This window comes from Theropithecus gelada, chromosome 9 (genome assembly GCF_003255815.1).
Source record: "Theropithecus gelada isolate Dixy chromosome 9, Tgel_1.0, whole genome shotgun sequence".
NCBI lineage: Eukaryota > Metazoa > Chordata > Mammalia > Primates > Cercopithecidae > Theropithecus > Theropithecus gelada.
This window is the reverse complement of record NC_037677.1, coordinates 63101957-63116652: the sequence shown is the minus strand read 5'-3', so window position 1 is coordinate 63116652 and position 14696 is coordinate 63101957. Positions and strand designations below refer to the sequence as shown.

Genomic DNA, 14696 nt, shown 5'->3' with positions numbered 1-14696 from the left:
GGCGGATCACCTGAGGTCCAGAGTTCGAGACCAGCCTGACCAACATGGAAAAACCCCATCTCTGCTAAAAATACAAAATTAGCCAGGCGTGGTGGCGATGCCTGTAGTCCCAGGAGGCTGAGGCAGGAGAATGGCTTGAACCCGGGAGGCGGAGGTTGCAGTGAGTTGAGATGGCACCATTGCACTCCAGCCTGGGCAACAAGAATTAAACTCCATCTCAAAAATAAATAAAAATAAAAATTAGCCACATGTGGTGGTGTGCACCTTTGGTCCCAGCTACTCAGGAGGTTAAGGCAAGAGGACTGCTTGAAGCCCAGCAATTTGAGGTTACAGTTAGCTATGATCACAACACCACTGCACTCCAGCCTGGGTGACGGAGCAAGACCCTGTCTCAAATAAGCAAACAAACAAATAAAAATTATATATATATATATAAAAGGTCCTCCTATAGCTCTGATAGGGCCATTGTTAAGATCTGCTATGCTGTTTCTTGCTTTAGGGATTACATATGACTTTTTAGAACTGGAGATGAGCAGATTATTTTTCCAGAAATTTTTTTTAGTACATCTTTTGTGTCTCAGAAACATCTAGGGGAGTATAATTGGTAGTTGGGTAGACAGGTTTGAAGTCAGTGATTCTGAGTCATTAGATCTAGATGGGGTTTGGGCCTTGGAATATTTTTATTATTCCGTCTATGATTCTGATCTCAGTGAGAACCAGTGATCCCAGTGTAGCCTTCTTCTTTTTGAAGATGAGAAGACTAAAGCCCAAGGGGTTAGATTGCATTCATTACAAGGAAGACTTTGAATGATTAAAGAGATAGTGACCAGAGGAGTATATGTGACTGGGTTTACTTTTTCTTCCTTTATTTATTTTTTTTTAAGACTGGAAAATATCAAAGGCATCTTTGTTTTTGGGAATCCCCAATTGTCAGTCATTGCTCTGGGATCCTGTGATTTTGACATCTACCGACTATCAAACCTGATGACTGCTAAGGGGTGGAACTTGAACCAGTTGCAGTTCCCACCCAGGTAAGCTTGAAGAAGCCTCTTTGCCTTGTTTTGCTCCATGACTTTGGAAGAACTTGGGTACGGTAACCTGAAGTATAGAGTTTGACCGCTAGAGGCTAGCACTTTAGTAGCAACTGTAATATCTAAAGGATTTCTCTCTTATCACCTGGAATTATTAGATACAAAGAACAAGACCTTTAAACTCTGGCAGAATTAGATACAAAGAACAAGACCTTTAAACTCTAGCAGAATTAGATGACAACCTCCCTAGACCAGTGGTTAGTCATGAGGTTTTCTCCCACTCTCTAGCCTTTCTACTCTCCAGTCCATCTTGTACACAGCCATTATAAAATACTCGTTGCCTGGCTAATATTTAGTTCAAGACCTTCCCAGGGGGTCTCTGATCATTCAGACCTGCTACTGCCTTCTTTAGTAGACTTTTCTAACCTAATCTTCCTTGATACCTTTGTGTAAATGCACCACTCCAACTGAGTATAGGTCTGTTTATGTCCTCTGTGTACAACTTAGCCTTCCACACGTTGGTCCCATCTGGACTATCTTTTTCCCTCTTCATAATTCCACTAAACCCCACTAAATTCCTTCAGGGCAAGGTAGAATTTCTTCTGTGCTCTGAAGTCCTTTAAGACCCCAGCCATGTGACCCTGTCCCCACGAGAGCACATGGGGGCTGATTATCTAAGATAAAAGTGTTCCATTGACGGTGATGTGGTTGAAGCAGTGGTGGTGGAATTTGTGAGGGGATGGGTGGGACAAAGCAGCCAACCCTGTTCATCCTCTTAGCTTGGTTCTCAGTCGCGCTTAGAAGCTCTGAGGCCAGCCCATGCCTGACATCCCAAGCATCAGACAGCCCAGATTCCCGGGACTGGGAACAACTTGGATGACTACACTTGTCAGAAATAATGTGAAAGGGCAACCAGGACATTCCCATATTTGGGGCTGTATTATTTTAGAACATTTTTTCTTTCTTCAAGGTTCATCTCTCTCTCTTCTTTCCTAGTATTCATTTCTGCATTACATTACTACACGCCCGGAAACGCGTAGCTATACAATTCCTAAAGGACATTCGAGAATCTGTCACTCAAATCATGAAGAATCCTAAAGCGAAGACCACAGGAATGGTAGGGACACTTGGAGTTTTTTTTCTTCTCTTGGAAATTTAGGTGTTGGTGGAGAGTTTGAAAGAATTAAATGACTTGGAGTCTGTTCCTGGTTCTGCCCCTTTGCCACAGACATCTGTTATTTGTTGACTGGAGCTGATGATCTCTGCATCACCCACCCCTTAGGGTTGCTGAAGTCTCAAATGAGCTACACTATAAAGCACCTTGTAAGTTAGAGACCTCTGTATAAAAGCAGCTGGTGGTAGTGTCCATTTGAAAAGAAAATTTTGACACAGGAAAGATAGTAAACATGTTTTCTCTGGAATTTTCTTAGGCTAGTCCCTTTATGCAAAAAGGCCGACTGGAAAGTCCCTGTGAAAAATTGACTGCGCCACCTACTTTTCTGATAGAGTGATGGGATGTCTAAGGTGGAAATGGGGTGGGGCAGTGCACACGCGACGCTAGGATTCGGGGAGAAGGGGCTCATTGCCGCAGTTTTATTCTTGCTCCTGGACCCAGCCTCACTAATAAATGTCTCTTTGTTTGGATTTGTAGGGTGCCATTTATGGCATGGCCCAGACAACTGTTGACAGGAATATGGTTGCAGAATTGTCCTCGGTCTTCTTGGACAGCTTGTACAGCACGGACACTGTCACCCAGGGCAGCCAGATGAATGGTTCTCCAAAACCCCGCTGAGCTTGGACCCTTTCTAGTCTCAAGGGGCTTCCAGCCTTCAGAAGGTTCTTGGGTATGAAACAGGCCGTGCACAACTTTGACATCTGGTCTTGCTCCATAGAGCACAACTCAAGATACACCATGAGACAGCTTGAGCCTCAGGATTCTTGTTCTTCCTCTTGTCTTCCTTTTGTGGTTTTTCATTTGAAGACCCCAGAGAATTCCATTACATAATGATTTTGCCCTTGTTATAAATGTTAGCCTAGAAATTGTTTTAACTATTTCCTTTTCTAAACTCTACCTTTCAGCTTCACTTAAACATTGTGTGGTAGCTCTGACCTGTCCTGATTCTTTAGAGAAGCTGGGGTACAGTTTCTGAGATAGCTAGAGTTTCTTTGTTATCTCAGGCAGGAGGCATTTATGTAACAGATGTTTCCCCAGCTGGGTGTGAGGTGTACTTTAAGCAGGAGGCTTTTACAGCCCTCTCTCTTTTTTTTTTTTTTTTTTTTTTTTTGAGATGGAGTTTTGCTCTTTTGCCCAGGCTGGAGTGCAGTGGCACGATCTCAGCTCACTGCAACCTCCACCCACTGGGTTCAAGCGATTCTTCTGCCTCAGCCTCCCAAGTAGCTGGGATTACAGGTGACCGCCACCATGCCTGGCTAATTTTTCTATTTTTTTTTTAGTAGAGACAGCATTTTGCCGTGTTAACCAGGCTGGTCTTGAACTCCTGACCTCAGGTGATCTCCCTGCCTCAGCCTCCCAAAGTGCTGGGATTACAGGCGTGAGCCACCGTGCCTGGCCCTCTCTTTCTTAAGAGTAGGTTCGTTGTCTCTCTTAGAATCACTTCTATTGCAACTCATTTCTTTTTCCAGGACACAGATCGACCAAGCTGCTGTTCCCTATTCTGCAGGACAGGATTATTCTAACATACCTGCTTCATCCACCCAGGCAGGGTTTGGGGTGGTCTCTTCTGTGCCTGCAGTCCCCATTTGACACTTGGTTGCCACCATCTTTGGAGATTATTGTTTGGAATGATGCTCCCATTGGCTTGTTCTTATTACCGTGGACTAGGAAGAAAACATGGTTTCCAAATAATGGAGGAGCTTTTGGCCATGGTGCTGCCTTCCTGAACTGGCAGTGGTCAGAATACATCTGAACCCTGTCCTGGGCTGGTGATGAGCAGACACCAAGCCTTTTTCTATGCTTTTCTGAATATCAGAGTAGGATGAACACCCAGATTCAAATATGTCACCAAAGTTGGTGGTGATCCTTCCCTGTACCCTTAAGCTATTATGTAATGAAAATATGTTTGCTTGAAGGAACAGCTCAAAGCACCTTCACAAGTTGCCTTGACTTACCCTAGGTGGGTGTGAAAGAGCACCCATAGCAAGGAAAATTTTCTCTAGTAGTGTGTTCTTCTGCCTCTTCCCCCTTCATTCAGCTTTCAGAGGTACTATGGCAGTTTTGCCTCAGTTCTCAGCCCTGGCTAAAAGGGAGCAGTACAGGGAGAGAAACAGGATAGGAAAGCAGAATGGCGAGCAGCCTATGGCCCAGGGCCTGTAATCCCTTCCCAAGACTAGCTGCTCAGGGTGGTGCAGGGACAGGACCAGACCCTGCGCCCACTTCCTGCCCTCTTTCCCCTGTAGGGAACTCTCCTGTAGGCTGAGCCACTGTCTTGCTCTAATGACATCATATCATGTGCCTTTCTCCACAGCAGTGAGCAGTGAGCTACTCCTGGCCCAGGCCCTAGGGGAAATGGATCAGTCTTTGAGGTTTCTATTTGGGGAGGGCAGTACTTAAGACGAGTCAGGAGACACTTTCCTCTGTTCCTTTCCCCATCTCAGGGACTCCTGAATAGTCAGCCTCCTCAAGCTGGTATCTTCTAGTTTCCTCCACTGGGAATGCTGGCTGGGAGAGCCGTGACTACCAGACTTTTCCTCAGGCTCCTTGGCATGTTAGTCTGAAGTGTTCTTGAGCACTGTACTACTAACCCAACAACTGTGACTAGCTGGTCATGCCATTCAGGGCTGGTGTGGCATTCGTGTGTGTGTGTGTGTGTGTTTCCTGTTTGCCCCACAGTGCATTGTGGGATCCAAGAGTGGGTTGTGTGTGTGTGTGTGTGTGTGTCAGAGAGAGACCTGGCAGGTACCTCTTTGAGAGTAGCTGTGGTCAGAGCTGTGTGGTCAGTGCATTATGTTGGATGAGGTCCAGGAACCCAGAGCCACCCAGTAGACACCACTGTGGCTTGCCAGCCGCCAAGATGGAGAAGCATGTGCCCCTATAGAGTGTCTCCCCAGGACCAGACCCTGAGCCACTCGCTTCCTCTGTGCTGTGACAACATTGGTGCCAGGGGAGATGGTGTTTTTCAAAGGGACCTACTGTAGCCACTTTAATTTACAATTAAGAGGCTTAGTTTGACTTAAGACTTTTATAGGCTTTTCATTTTGTATTTTTGTGTATGCGTGCATATAGCAGCTACTCTGTAGCAGAGGTGGGTAGAGAGTCTTAATAGTATCATGTTGTATGCAGATGTCACATCGGCCTCTGCAAAAACTGTACTGTCTTGTTTCTGCATCAGACTTAAGTAGTCATGTGAATACACTGCTGAGTCACTTTTAATATTACGAGTTTTATACTTGGAAAAAGGTACTTGCTTCTTTTAAATCTGTCTTCTCTAACCTCCCCCTTACCATTTCAATGCTCCTTTCCTAATTTCAGCAATAATCTCAAAAAGCAATTAAATAGTTAAATGACCCTAATTGTAATTACTGTGGATGGTTGCATTCATGATTACTTGGGCACACACGAGATCACAAATGGGGCAGTGGCCATGCTTGAATGGGCTCCTGGTGAGAGATTGCCCCCTGGTGGTGAAATGGTCGTGTGTGCCCACTGATACCACGAGCAATGAAAGAGACACAGTTAAGCAGCAATCCATCTCATTTCCAGGCATTTTAATAGGTTGCTGATTGGTCCCTGTACTGGGGGTGGTAGTCGTACCTATTTCAGAGAGGTCTGAAATTCACGTTCTTAGTTTGCCAGGGACAGGCCCTATCTTACCTTTTTTTCCATCTTCATCATCCACTTATGCTTACAGTGTGCTGCTTACAATAACTTAATGATGGATTGAGCTGTCTGGGTGGTCTCTAGCCGTTTGGGCAATGTGGTTCTGTCTAACCAAAGGGCATTGGCCTCAAGCCCTGCATTTGGTTTAGGGGCTGACAGAGCTCTTCAGATCATCTTCACACACATGTAACTGCTGGACATCTTATTCTATTATGAGTAAGAAATGAGAAGTTTTTCAAAGGGTTAGTCAGGATCTGAAGGCTGTCATTCAGATAACCCAGCTTTTCCTTTTGACTTTTAGCCCATTCAGACTTTGCCAGAATCAAACCAAGGACTGCTTTTTTGCTACAGTTTTCTGCCCAATGGCCTAGTTCCTAAGTACCTGCAAACCAGAGAGAAGGAGGATCCAGGATATGCTTGGATGAGGAGGCCTGGCTCATCTAGGAAGTCATGTCTGGGGTGCTTATTGCTGCTCCATACAGCTGTACGTAAGCCCCTTTGCCTTCTCTGTAGGTTCTTGGCAGCAATGAGCAGCTTTCAGCCAGTGACACAAGTAATTACTGAGTCCTAATTTGATAGCCACCAACTATACCTGGGTAGGCAAAGTCAGATTTTTGAGAACCTTTTCTTGATTTGAAGTTTTAATTGCCTTATTTTCTTTTATGCTTTCCTCTGTCTTGTAATCTCTTCTCTTCTTAATATCCTTCCCTAGAATTTCAATTATTTGGATTAATTTTAGAATAAACCTATTTATTTCTTAAAAAAAAAAAAGTGTTACCTGTGTCTTTGTCTCACATAAATGTGCTTCATACAGCTGCAGTGCTGCCAAGGTTGGCTTTATTTTTTGGAGACGAGGTTTCGCTATCACTCAGGCTAGAGGGCAATGGCATGATCATCACTCACTGTAGCCTTGACCTCCTAGGCGTAAGTGATCCTCCCACCTCAGTCTCCCAAGTAGCTGGGACCACAGGTGTGCCACCATGCCTGGCTAATTTTTCTGTATATTCTGTAGAGACAGTTTCTCTATGTTGCCCAGCCTAGTCTCTAACTCCTGGGCTCAAATGATCCTCCCTCCTTGGCCTCCCAAAGTGTTGGAAATACAGGCATGAGCTGTCCCTGCACTGGGCAAACATTTTTCAACCCTTGACACATGAAAATAAGCAGAGGCAGGAATGTAATGTAACAGTATAGTCCATACCTCGGCGTCTGGCATCTGTCCTCCAATCCGCCAGTCATCAGATCAAAGCACACTTGGAAGAATTTAAGTCAGAAGTGGAACAGATGGGAGACCACTGTCTGAATCTTGTTTGCCATCAGCATAGGTATTGATAATCCTTTACTAGCATATATGCTAGGAACGGGGTCCTACTAATCCCTCTTATGAACAAGAACATTACGCTTGTTTCTCAACCTCCAGCCTCTGCCCCTTTCCTGGCCTTTGCTGGGGGACCAACTCATCCAGGTTGAGTTGTGACGTTGCTAGATTCCTGCTCCAAGGGACCCTGGCATTTACAAGTCAGCTTAGTACTTGGGTTAGGAGACACGGGTGAGAACTATTAGGAAGAAGGCTTCTCAGTCTCTCTGCATAATGACATATGTGAGGTGAAATTTGTGTAGCATGCAGTTGGGGTAGAGATGAGGCTGCTCTCAGGGCCCCCTTCTTCATGACACAGCGTGGGAATATTCTGTCCTAGAGAGTTCCTGGCTGGGGAACTGACTTTGCAAACCATCTCTTTAACTGCTCCAGTGATAAATAGCCTGCCGGCTCCTAAGCTGCCTATGTCTTCTCTCGTGTGGAGTAAAACCAGGCAAGCCCTAAGAACTTTGCTAAGATTTTAAGAAATCTGAAGAGACCATCAGGATTTGAGATCTCTCGTATCTGATATGATAGGCCTGTGTATTAGGATTCTCCAGAGAAACAGAACCAGTACACAAAGATTTCTTATAAGGCATTGGCTCATGTGATTATGGAGGCTGACAAGTCCCGAGATCTGCGGTTGGCAAGCTGGAGAACCAGGAAAGCAGACGGTATTGTTGCAGACCGGAGGCTTGCAGCCTTGAGACCCAAGGAGAGTGGATGTTTCAGTTTAAGTCCAAAAGCAGGAAAGGACCAATGTCCCACCTCAAGGCAGTCAGGCAGGAGGACTTCCCTCTTATTTGGAAGAAGGTCAACCCTTTTTAGCCCTTTTATTCTATACAAGCCTTCAGCTGGTTGAATGAGGCCACCCATGTTAGGGAAGGCAGTTGGCTTTACTCAGTCTATTGATTCAAATGTTATCCTCATTGAGAAACACCCTCACAGACACACCCAGAATGCTTGACCAAATGCCTGGGCACCCCATGGCCCAATCAAGTTGACATGTAAAATTAGCCATCACAGCCAGGAAGAAAACACAGGTTGAGTATCCCTTATCTGAAAGGTGTGAGACCAGAAGTGTTTCAGATTTTGGATTTTGGAATATTTGCATTATACTGACAAGTTGAGCGTCTCTAATCTGAAAATCAGAAACCTAAAATGATCCAATGAGCATTTCTTTTGGGCATCATGTTGGCATTCAAAAAGTTTCAGATTTTGGATTTCCAATTTTCAAATTAGGAATGTCCAAACTGTAATATGGCCCCAGACTACCTTTCTAGACATAGGTTCCACAATGCATATAATACCTGTGCCCTTACACACCCTTATCTGTGTTCATGGTGTTCTCTCAGCCATCTCTGCCTCTCAGGAATCCTACTCAGGTCTTCAAGGCATAACTCAAAGCCTCCAGATTTGCCCTTTTCACCATTAATCACTTGTGTTCCCCTTAGCTCATTTCTTATCCTGCCATCTAGCATTAATTCACCCTAGTAATAGTTAATTAGTACTAGTTAATTGTTAATTGGTAATAGTTAATTTGTGTTCCTGTGTGATGATAATCAAATGATATCCCCTAGATGATAATGAATCTGAAGGCAAGGTGGTCTGGTCCCTCTCTTTTCCCTGTACCTTGAACAGTGCCTAGCACAGAGGAAGTGCTTTCATCTAGATGCCTATTGACTCCAATTTGGATTGACCTGTGGAAAATAAGTTTCTAGAGTCTGAGACCAAGTGATATAATAGTTTTATTTGAGACATAAAAGCACATGTGTTTCTGTTACATAGTGTGGGGTTTAGGGTCCTGGTTTCTAAGACAAGACTTTATTTCACCCTGTATCACAGCTTCCTGGGAAAAGAATTAGGGAGACACAGCCTGGCAAGAAAATCATTGTTGCTGGGGAGTTGAAAAGAAAGGGGAGAACTTATTCAAATTAGTGTAACAGAGCCCCCAGGACGAAGAGAGTGGTGCAGGGAAAAGGTCTAAATTCCTGGTGTTGGTGGGGACGCTGGCACATCCCACAGCAAGGACTCACCCCTCAATGGAGGCAGCTGGGTCTTGGGAGGGGAGCAGGGGGAGGCGGGGGGCTCCTCAGCTCCCTCCCTAGATTCCCAGTTCAGTCACCCCTTCCCCCTGAAGAATTCAAAGAGGAAGGGCAGGGTCTACGTCATGGATACTGCTACTTGTTCGATGAAGCTAGCCAGGTTTATGTCCCGTTCTGAAAGGCCAGCACACTCATGGGTGCTCAGCGTGATGTGAACCTGAAATGAAACCAGAAATTCTGCTTCCGCTGACTTAAGAACAGGAGGGAGTCACCAGCTGCTGGGCTCAGCCCTGCTAGGAGCTCCAGAATAGCAGCTGGCCACTACAGTCTCTCCTGGGGACTCCTTCCTGACATGTCTGTAACAACATCATCTACATCTCCCCTTTGCTGTCTTTCAAAAATAATCGTGACTGAGCTATAGAATAAAAACTTAACATCCAACTGTCAAGAGCAACCTAAAAGCTAAAGACAAAACCAAAAACCAATGTCAGCTCCTAAACACTATCCATTCACAGATGGCCTCTTCCACCCTGTTTTTATAAACAGAGACTGCAGAGCTTTTGGCACATGCTAGATATTTAATGGCTGTGTCCATTCATTAAGCAAATAATTTGATAGGTTGGCTATGTGTGTGTATTCTTAGTTCATTACTTTTTCATTCTTCCATACCTCCAGCAAGATTAAAGCCATTTAGAACTATGAACACTGAATAAGTATGCCTGATTCCCACAGCCTTTCCTTTCTTGGGTTTTGCCTTCTTAATGTCTACTTTAACCACAACTATCTCATGCATCTTTTAATTTGCATTTCTTTATAGTAGACTGATTTTTTTTCCAGGGGTATTTTTGTTGATTCTAGGCATGTGCAATCTCAGTGAGATTGGAAATGAGATGAGTGGATGACCTATGGGTCAGAAAGCTGCATTGTTAAGTCCAAAAGCCTTCAGAATGTGTCAGAGTTTGCAGTACTTGGACGGGGGCAGAGCACAACAGAGGCACACAGCATCACTCACCTTATTGTACACGTTAAACCATTCAGGATGGTGGTCCAGTTTCTCAGCCTGCAGGGCCACTCTTGTCATGAACCCAAAGGCCTATTTAAGTGGAGCGAGAGCCAGGTTAGTGTTTTAAGAGAAAGGACTTCTGGACATCACCAATTCAAGGCCTAGACGAAGGAGGATGAATTAACTTCCCCCCAGGAGACTCCTTTATCTTTAAATCATTTCCCCCTTGACATTCTGTCACTGGTTCTCAGGCTTGAGTTAGAGATTGTCCCTGCAGTAGGAAGAAAGTCTTGCTATTTAGGACGCCAACAAGGTGGAAACACCACAACAGGCTTTTGGTCTGGCCAGTCTTGGCTGTCAGTTCAAATGTCTTCAGCTGTGCATGTTTTCTACTTGAACTATCTCCTCAGAGGACTGCTGCTACAAGTTCCAGGAAGGCAGAGCCCAAGACACATCCTCCTACTCTCCAGTCCCCAAAGATGATACTTTCTGAATTAGGCAGGAAAATAAATATCCCCCCCGGCACAGTTATCCAAATAACTGGATGAGTGTGGGGTCTCAGAGTCTTGGCTAACGAGACGTTAAGGGACAGAACGTGCTTTGTAAGGTGACCCCATCAGCCCCAGTCTCAGAAAACTCTGTCCTGCCCTGGTGCCATACCCTGTTGAAGTCTTTGAAATGAAACTGCTTGAAGATGGCATCGCGGCCTTCCAGCTCATTCCACCCCACGGCCCTCAGGTTTGGCAGCAGCTGGTCCCTCTCCTCAGCACTCAGCCTGTGTGCTTTGCCAGCCTAGAAGAGGGGAAAAAACAGAGGCCCAAGAGCATTTCTTTTTATAGGTCAAAACAGGGGCTCCAGCCTTTAGGGGAACTTAGCCAGCCTCCACTGGCTGCTTTGGACGTGGGTGACCAAGGGCAGCAGGTCTTTGAGCAATAAGCTGGAAGCCCTCAAGGGTGGCACTCTGCCCAGGAGGTGGGGTCCAGGCTTGTCCGCTGATAGGCTCTCAGGTCTTGGGTTTTACACTCCACACAGAGAAAGGAAATCCCAAAAGCAATGCAATTCATATGACGGGGACAGAGACACACTCTTCCCCTACCTTGCCCTCAAAGCCTTACAGACCTTCCCTCCATAAGATCTATTACATCAGTGAGGGCGTAAAAGCAAAATAAATCCCAGATGCAAATATATTACTCCACAACCTCTGAGGAAGAGTACCATGACTGTCCCCCCTTCCTTTTCCTATTATGTACTTTATCATATGCACCCCACGTCCCTACGGTAACTTTCATGTGTATTGAAGAGGAAACAGGCCTAGAGAGGGGAAACGACTTGTCTGCTGTTCTTTCCTGCCCTCCCCTAGCCAGGGATAGCGCAGTGTTGTCTGTGTGTCAGCATCCCTGGGGCTGGACAAAGGAGCTGCATTTAAAATAAGTGTCCAGCCCATTCTTAGCCACACTGTAGCTGACCGTGTTGGCACTACCTCTAGTAGTGGTCCTCAGTCATGCTCCCAGGCAGTGGTCCTCAGTCATGCTCCCAGGCAGCCTCTGGTCCTGAGCCGCCAGGGCTAGGTTCTCTGGTTTTCCATCTCTTTTCTGGCTGGTTGGGAAGCTCAGGCCACAGAACTCAGTCCCCAAAGTGGAAGGAACTTGGCCAAAGGCAGCTGGCAAACCTAGTGCCCTGTCCTATTTACCTAATGTGCAAAGTGCCCTCAACGCAGCCCAAATTGGCACAATTCAGGCCATGAGTGGAACCTCAGAGAATGCAAGGAAGCAAGGGTCAGTTTCATCCTAGGAGGATGCAGGTCTAGGAGCTTAACGGATCCCAGAACCCAGGCTTCTAGAGTAGCACCACCCCAGGGCAGAAATAGAGTGCTGAATTGAAAAGAAATACTTAGGGGTGGGGAGGGAATGTGAGGGAGGTTAATTTAGCTTTTATGAGGCAGCCTGCAGACTGAACACCATGTGTTGATTGGCAGGAGGTTTGAGCCCCGCTTTCACCATTTACCAGCCAGGTGGCTGTACCTCTCTTGGCAGAACCTCTACCTCCACAGATCATCATGAGGTGCCAATGGGACACTTTAGGAAACTCCACTGCTATAAAGCAAATGTCATCTGCATTACAAAAAAATACCTCCTAAGGCAAGTAGGCTTGTGATGGGCCTGGTAGCATTTGTGGTAGCTGAAGCATCGCAGTGCTTTCCTAAGTCCGTCTTTTTTCCCTCCTGTTTCCCTCCTGAAAACGTCAGCTCTCTCTGGACTGAGGGAGCTTGGCCCCTCTCCTCTCCTCGGCTCTAGATGGCTACAGGGATTGAATGGCAGAAGCGATTTGCATCATCTGCCCAGTAGGGAGGTCTCTACTCCAGAGCTGGCCCTCTCCCCGTGGCTGACTGCCTGGTCCGTGTATCCAGACAATCAGAAGTCAGCCAAAGCACCAGAGCCCACTGTTTACTTCCTTGGCTCTTAAAGGGGTGGGTGAGTCCAGGTGAGCTCTTAGGAGGCTTCCCTTTCTCGGTAGAGCCTTCTGGAACCCCCCAAGTCGCACAGCCTGGGGCTGAACTGACGAACCTTCCAGGTGCCGGCTCTGGAGAAGGGGACGGTGCCCTGTTTGCTTAGTAAATCCCCGCCAGGTCTTGCCTCCTCTGGCGAGGTGTGGGGAGTGGTCGCCGATTTCCCAAGCCTGCATTTCTGGGGGCCTCAGCGCCCCTCACAAACAGCCCCACTCATCGTCCGTCCCCCAAGTCCCTCTCCCTTCAAAAGGCCCTCCCAGTCTTGCCTGCTCCGAAGGCCTGTGGGCCAGAAATGGTCTGAAGAAGCTCCCGAGCTTACAGCAAAGCAAGGGGCCCGCCCCCGCCCCGGGGGTGGGTGGCGGAAGCTCGCCCGGGAGGAGGGCTGCTCCTGCGCCACCAAGCCCCCGCGGCCGGGCATGGGCCTCAAACCGGCGCGGGGGCTGGCTCTGGAGCCCGGGACAGCACACGCGCTCACAGCGTGAGTCCCAGGCGGACAGACCCTGTATCCAGAGTGCGAGCGGGAAGCGGCGCGGACAGGCACGCACAGGAGCGCGCAAACTCAGCCTGCCTGTCGCTCCACCCCAGTATAAAGCCGAATCGGGCCACTAAGGGGACGAGATCTCCCACCACGGTCCTCCCCGGCCCTGTAAGGTCGTAGGCCCCGCCCCCAGCAGGGTCCGGGAACAAGCACTGGCCTGGGTCAGGGCAGGCCTGGCCTCCCAACTGGCTGGGACCGGGACCCGCCGTGCCCCTCTCAGGGCCACAGCTTCCCCTCCCCGCCGCTGGCGACAGGGACCCGGGCAGAGACCCCACTCTCGGACCCCGGCGGCTCCGCAGGGGGCTCGAAAAGACCCTCTCCCGCCCTGTCCCGCTCCCACCTCTCCCGCTGCTGCCCCGGCCCCGCTGCCCCGATCGCGGCGGCGCACCCCTGGACTCACCATGGCGCGGGCGGCAGCAGGTGGCCGGCGGAGAGGGCAGGCGGCGGCCGGGCGCGCAGGCGGCCGTCCCGGGGCGGGGCCGCGCTCGGACCGCCCTCCGGTAATGATTAACGTCCTCAGCCAGGGTCGCGCTCGGCCTGCTTCCTTCCAGTACTTTCCTCGCTGCTCAGAGCCAATCCTCCGAGCTTGTTTCAGGGAGCTAGGGTGAAGCATGAGGGCTCCAAATGCCCGCTTCAGGGTTGGAATCCCACCCCGCCGCTTACAGCTGGGTGGCCCTGGGCGCCAGAATACCTATTTATTTCTTTATAAAAATCTTTTACTTAGATAGAATTGACATGCAATAAGTTGCACATATTCAACGTGTACAATTTGATAAATTTTAATGTTTCCCTCGCGAGACCATCACTGAGATCAAGATTATGAACATATCAAGTTTCCTTGATGACTAATGATATTGAATATCTTTTCATGTACTTATTTGCTAAGGATAAGTCTTTTTTAGTGAATAGCATGTTTGAATTTCCTGCCCATTAAAAAAGAAATTGGGTTGTTTGTTTTCTTATCAAGTTTTGAGGGTGTTTTTTTCTGGATATAAGGACATGATCAGGCAGTGCTTTTCAAATATTTTCTTTGAATTATCTTACGCTGCCTTTCAAAGAGCAAACGTTCTTAATTTTGATGAAATCCAACTTATCAAATGCTTCTTTGATGGATTTCTATTTTGATGTTGTACGCATAGAAATCTTGGCCTAATCCGAGATCACAAAAGTTTTCTCCTATGTTTTAGAGCTTTGGGTTTTACATTTAGTCTGTGATCCACGTTTAGTAAATATTTTTGTATGCTTCAAGTTATCGATCCAGATTCACTTTTGCACGTGGAGATTCAGTTATTCCTTTCTCCACTGAATTGTCTTCGCACCTTTGTAAAACATCAATTGACTATATATGTGTGGGTTTATTTCTGAGCCCTTTCTTCTGTTCC

At 47.2% G+C, this 14696-nt stretch overlaps 2 protein-coding genes across 5 annotated transcripts in view; one reads left to right on the top strand and one right to left on the bottom strand.

Annotated features, from left to right (window-relative positions):
* The window catches only part of SGPL1 (sphingosine-1-phosphate lyase 1), a 63051-nt gene extending 56425 nt beyond the window's left edge, over positions 1 to 6626 (top strand). For all 3 annotated transcript variants that reach the window (XM_025397207.1, XM_025397208.1, XM_025397209.1), the window contains 3 exons: positions 885 to 1031; positions 2028 to 2148; positions 2683 to 6626. In XM_025397207.1, the coding sequence (XP_025252992.1) occupies positions 885 to 1031; positions 2028 to 2148; positions 2683 to 2823 (409 nt within the window). In that variant the 3' untranslated portion in view covers positions 2824 to 6626. The remainder of the gene's footprint in view (positions 1 to 884; positions 1032 to 2027; positions 2149 to 2682) is intronic.
* Positions 6627 to 8952: 2326 nt separating this feature from the next.
* Positions 8953 to 13965, bottom strand: PCBD1 (pterin-4 alpha-carbinolamine dehydratase 1). 2 transcript variants are annotated; one of them, XM_025397770.1, is made up of 4 exons: positions 13715 to 13965; positions 10931 to 11062; positions 10280 to 10360; positions 8953 to 9484 (listed from the first exon to the last, which is right to left on the bottom strand). In XM_025397770.1, the coding sequence occupies exons 1-4, from the start codon at positions 13925 to 13927 to the stop codon at positions 9386 to 9388; spliced, it is 525 nt and encodes a 174-aa protein (XP_025253555.1). In that variant the 5' UTR covers positions 13928 to 13965; the 3' UTR covers positions 8953 to 9385. The 2 variants fall into 2 exon arrangements, with proteins under 2 accessions (XP_025253555.1, XP_025253556.1); XM_025397771.1 differs by lacking the exon at positions 13715 to 13965 and adding an exon at positions 13043 to 13439.
* Between the last annotated feature and the right edge of the window lie 731 nt (positions 13966 to 14696).

Bases quoted from the DNA above. Each gene is read 5' to 3' on its own strand.
- PCBD1 (XM_025397770.1), bottom strand. From the start codon at position 13,927: ATGCTTCACCCTAGCTCCCTGAAACAAGCTCGGAGGATTGGCTCTGAG. The intron at 11,063-13,714 runs GTGAGTCCAGGG...CCCCTCTTCTAG, and splicing joins CTGCTGCCGCCCGCGCCATG to GCTGGCAAAGCACACAGGCT. The intron at 9,485-10,279 runs GTGAGTGATGCT...GTTTCATTTCAG, and splicing joins GGTTTAACGTGTACAATAAG to GTTCACATCACGCTGAGCAC.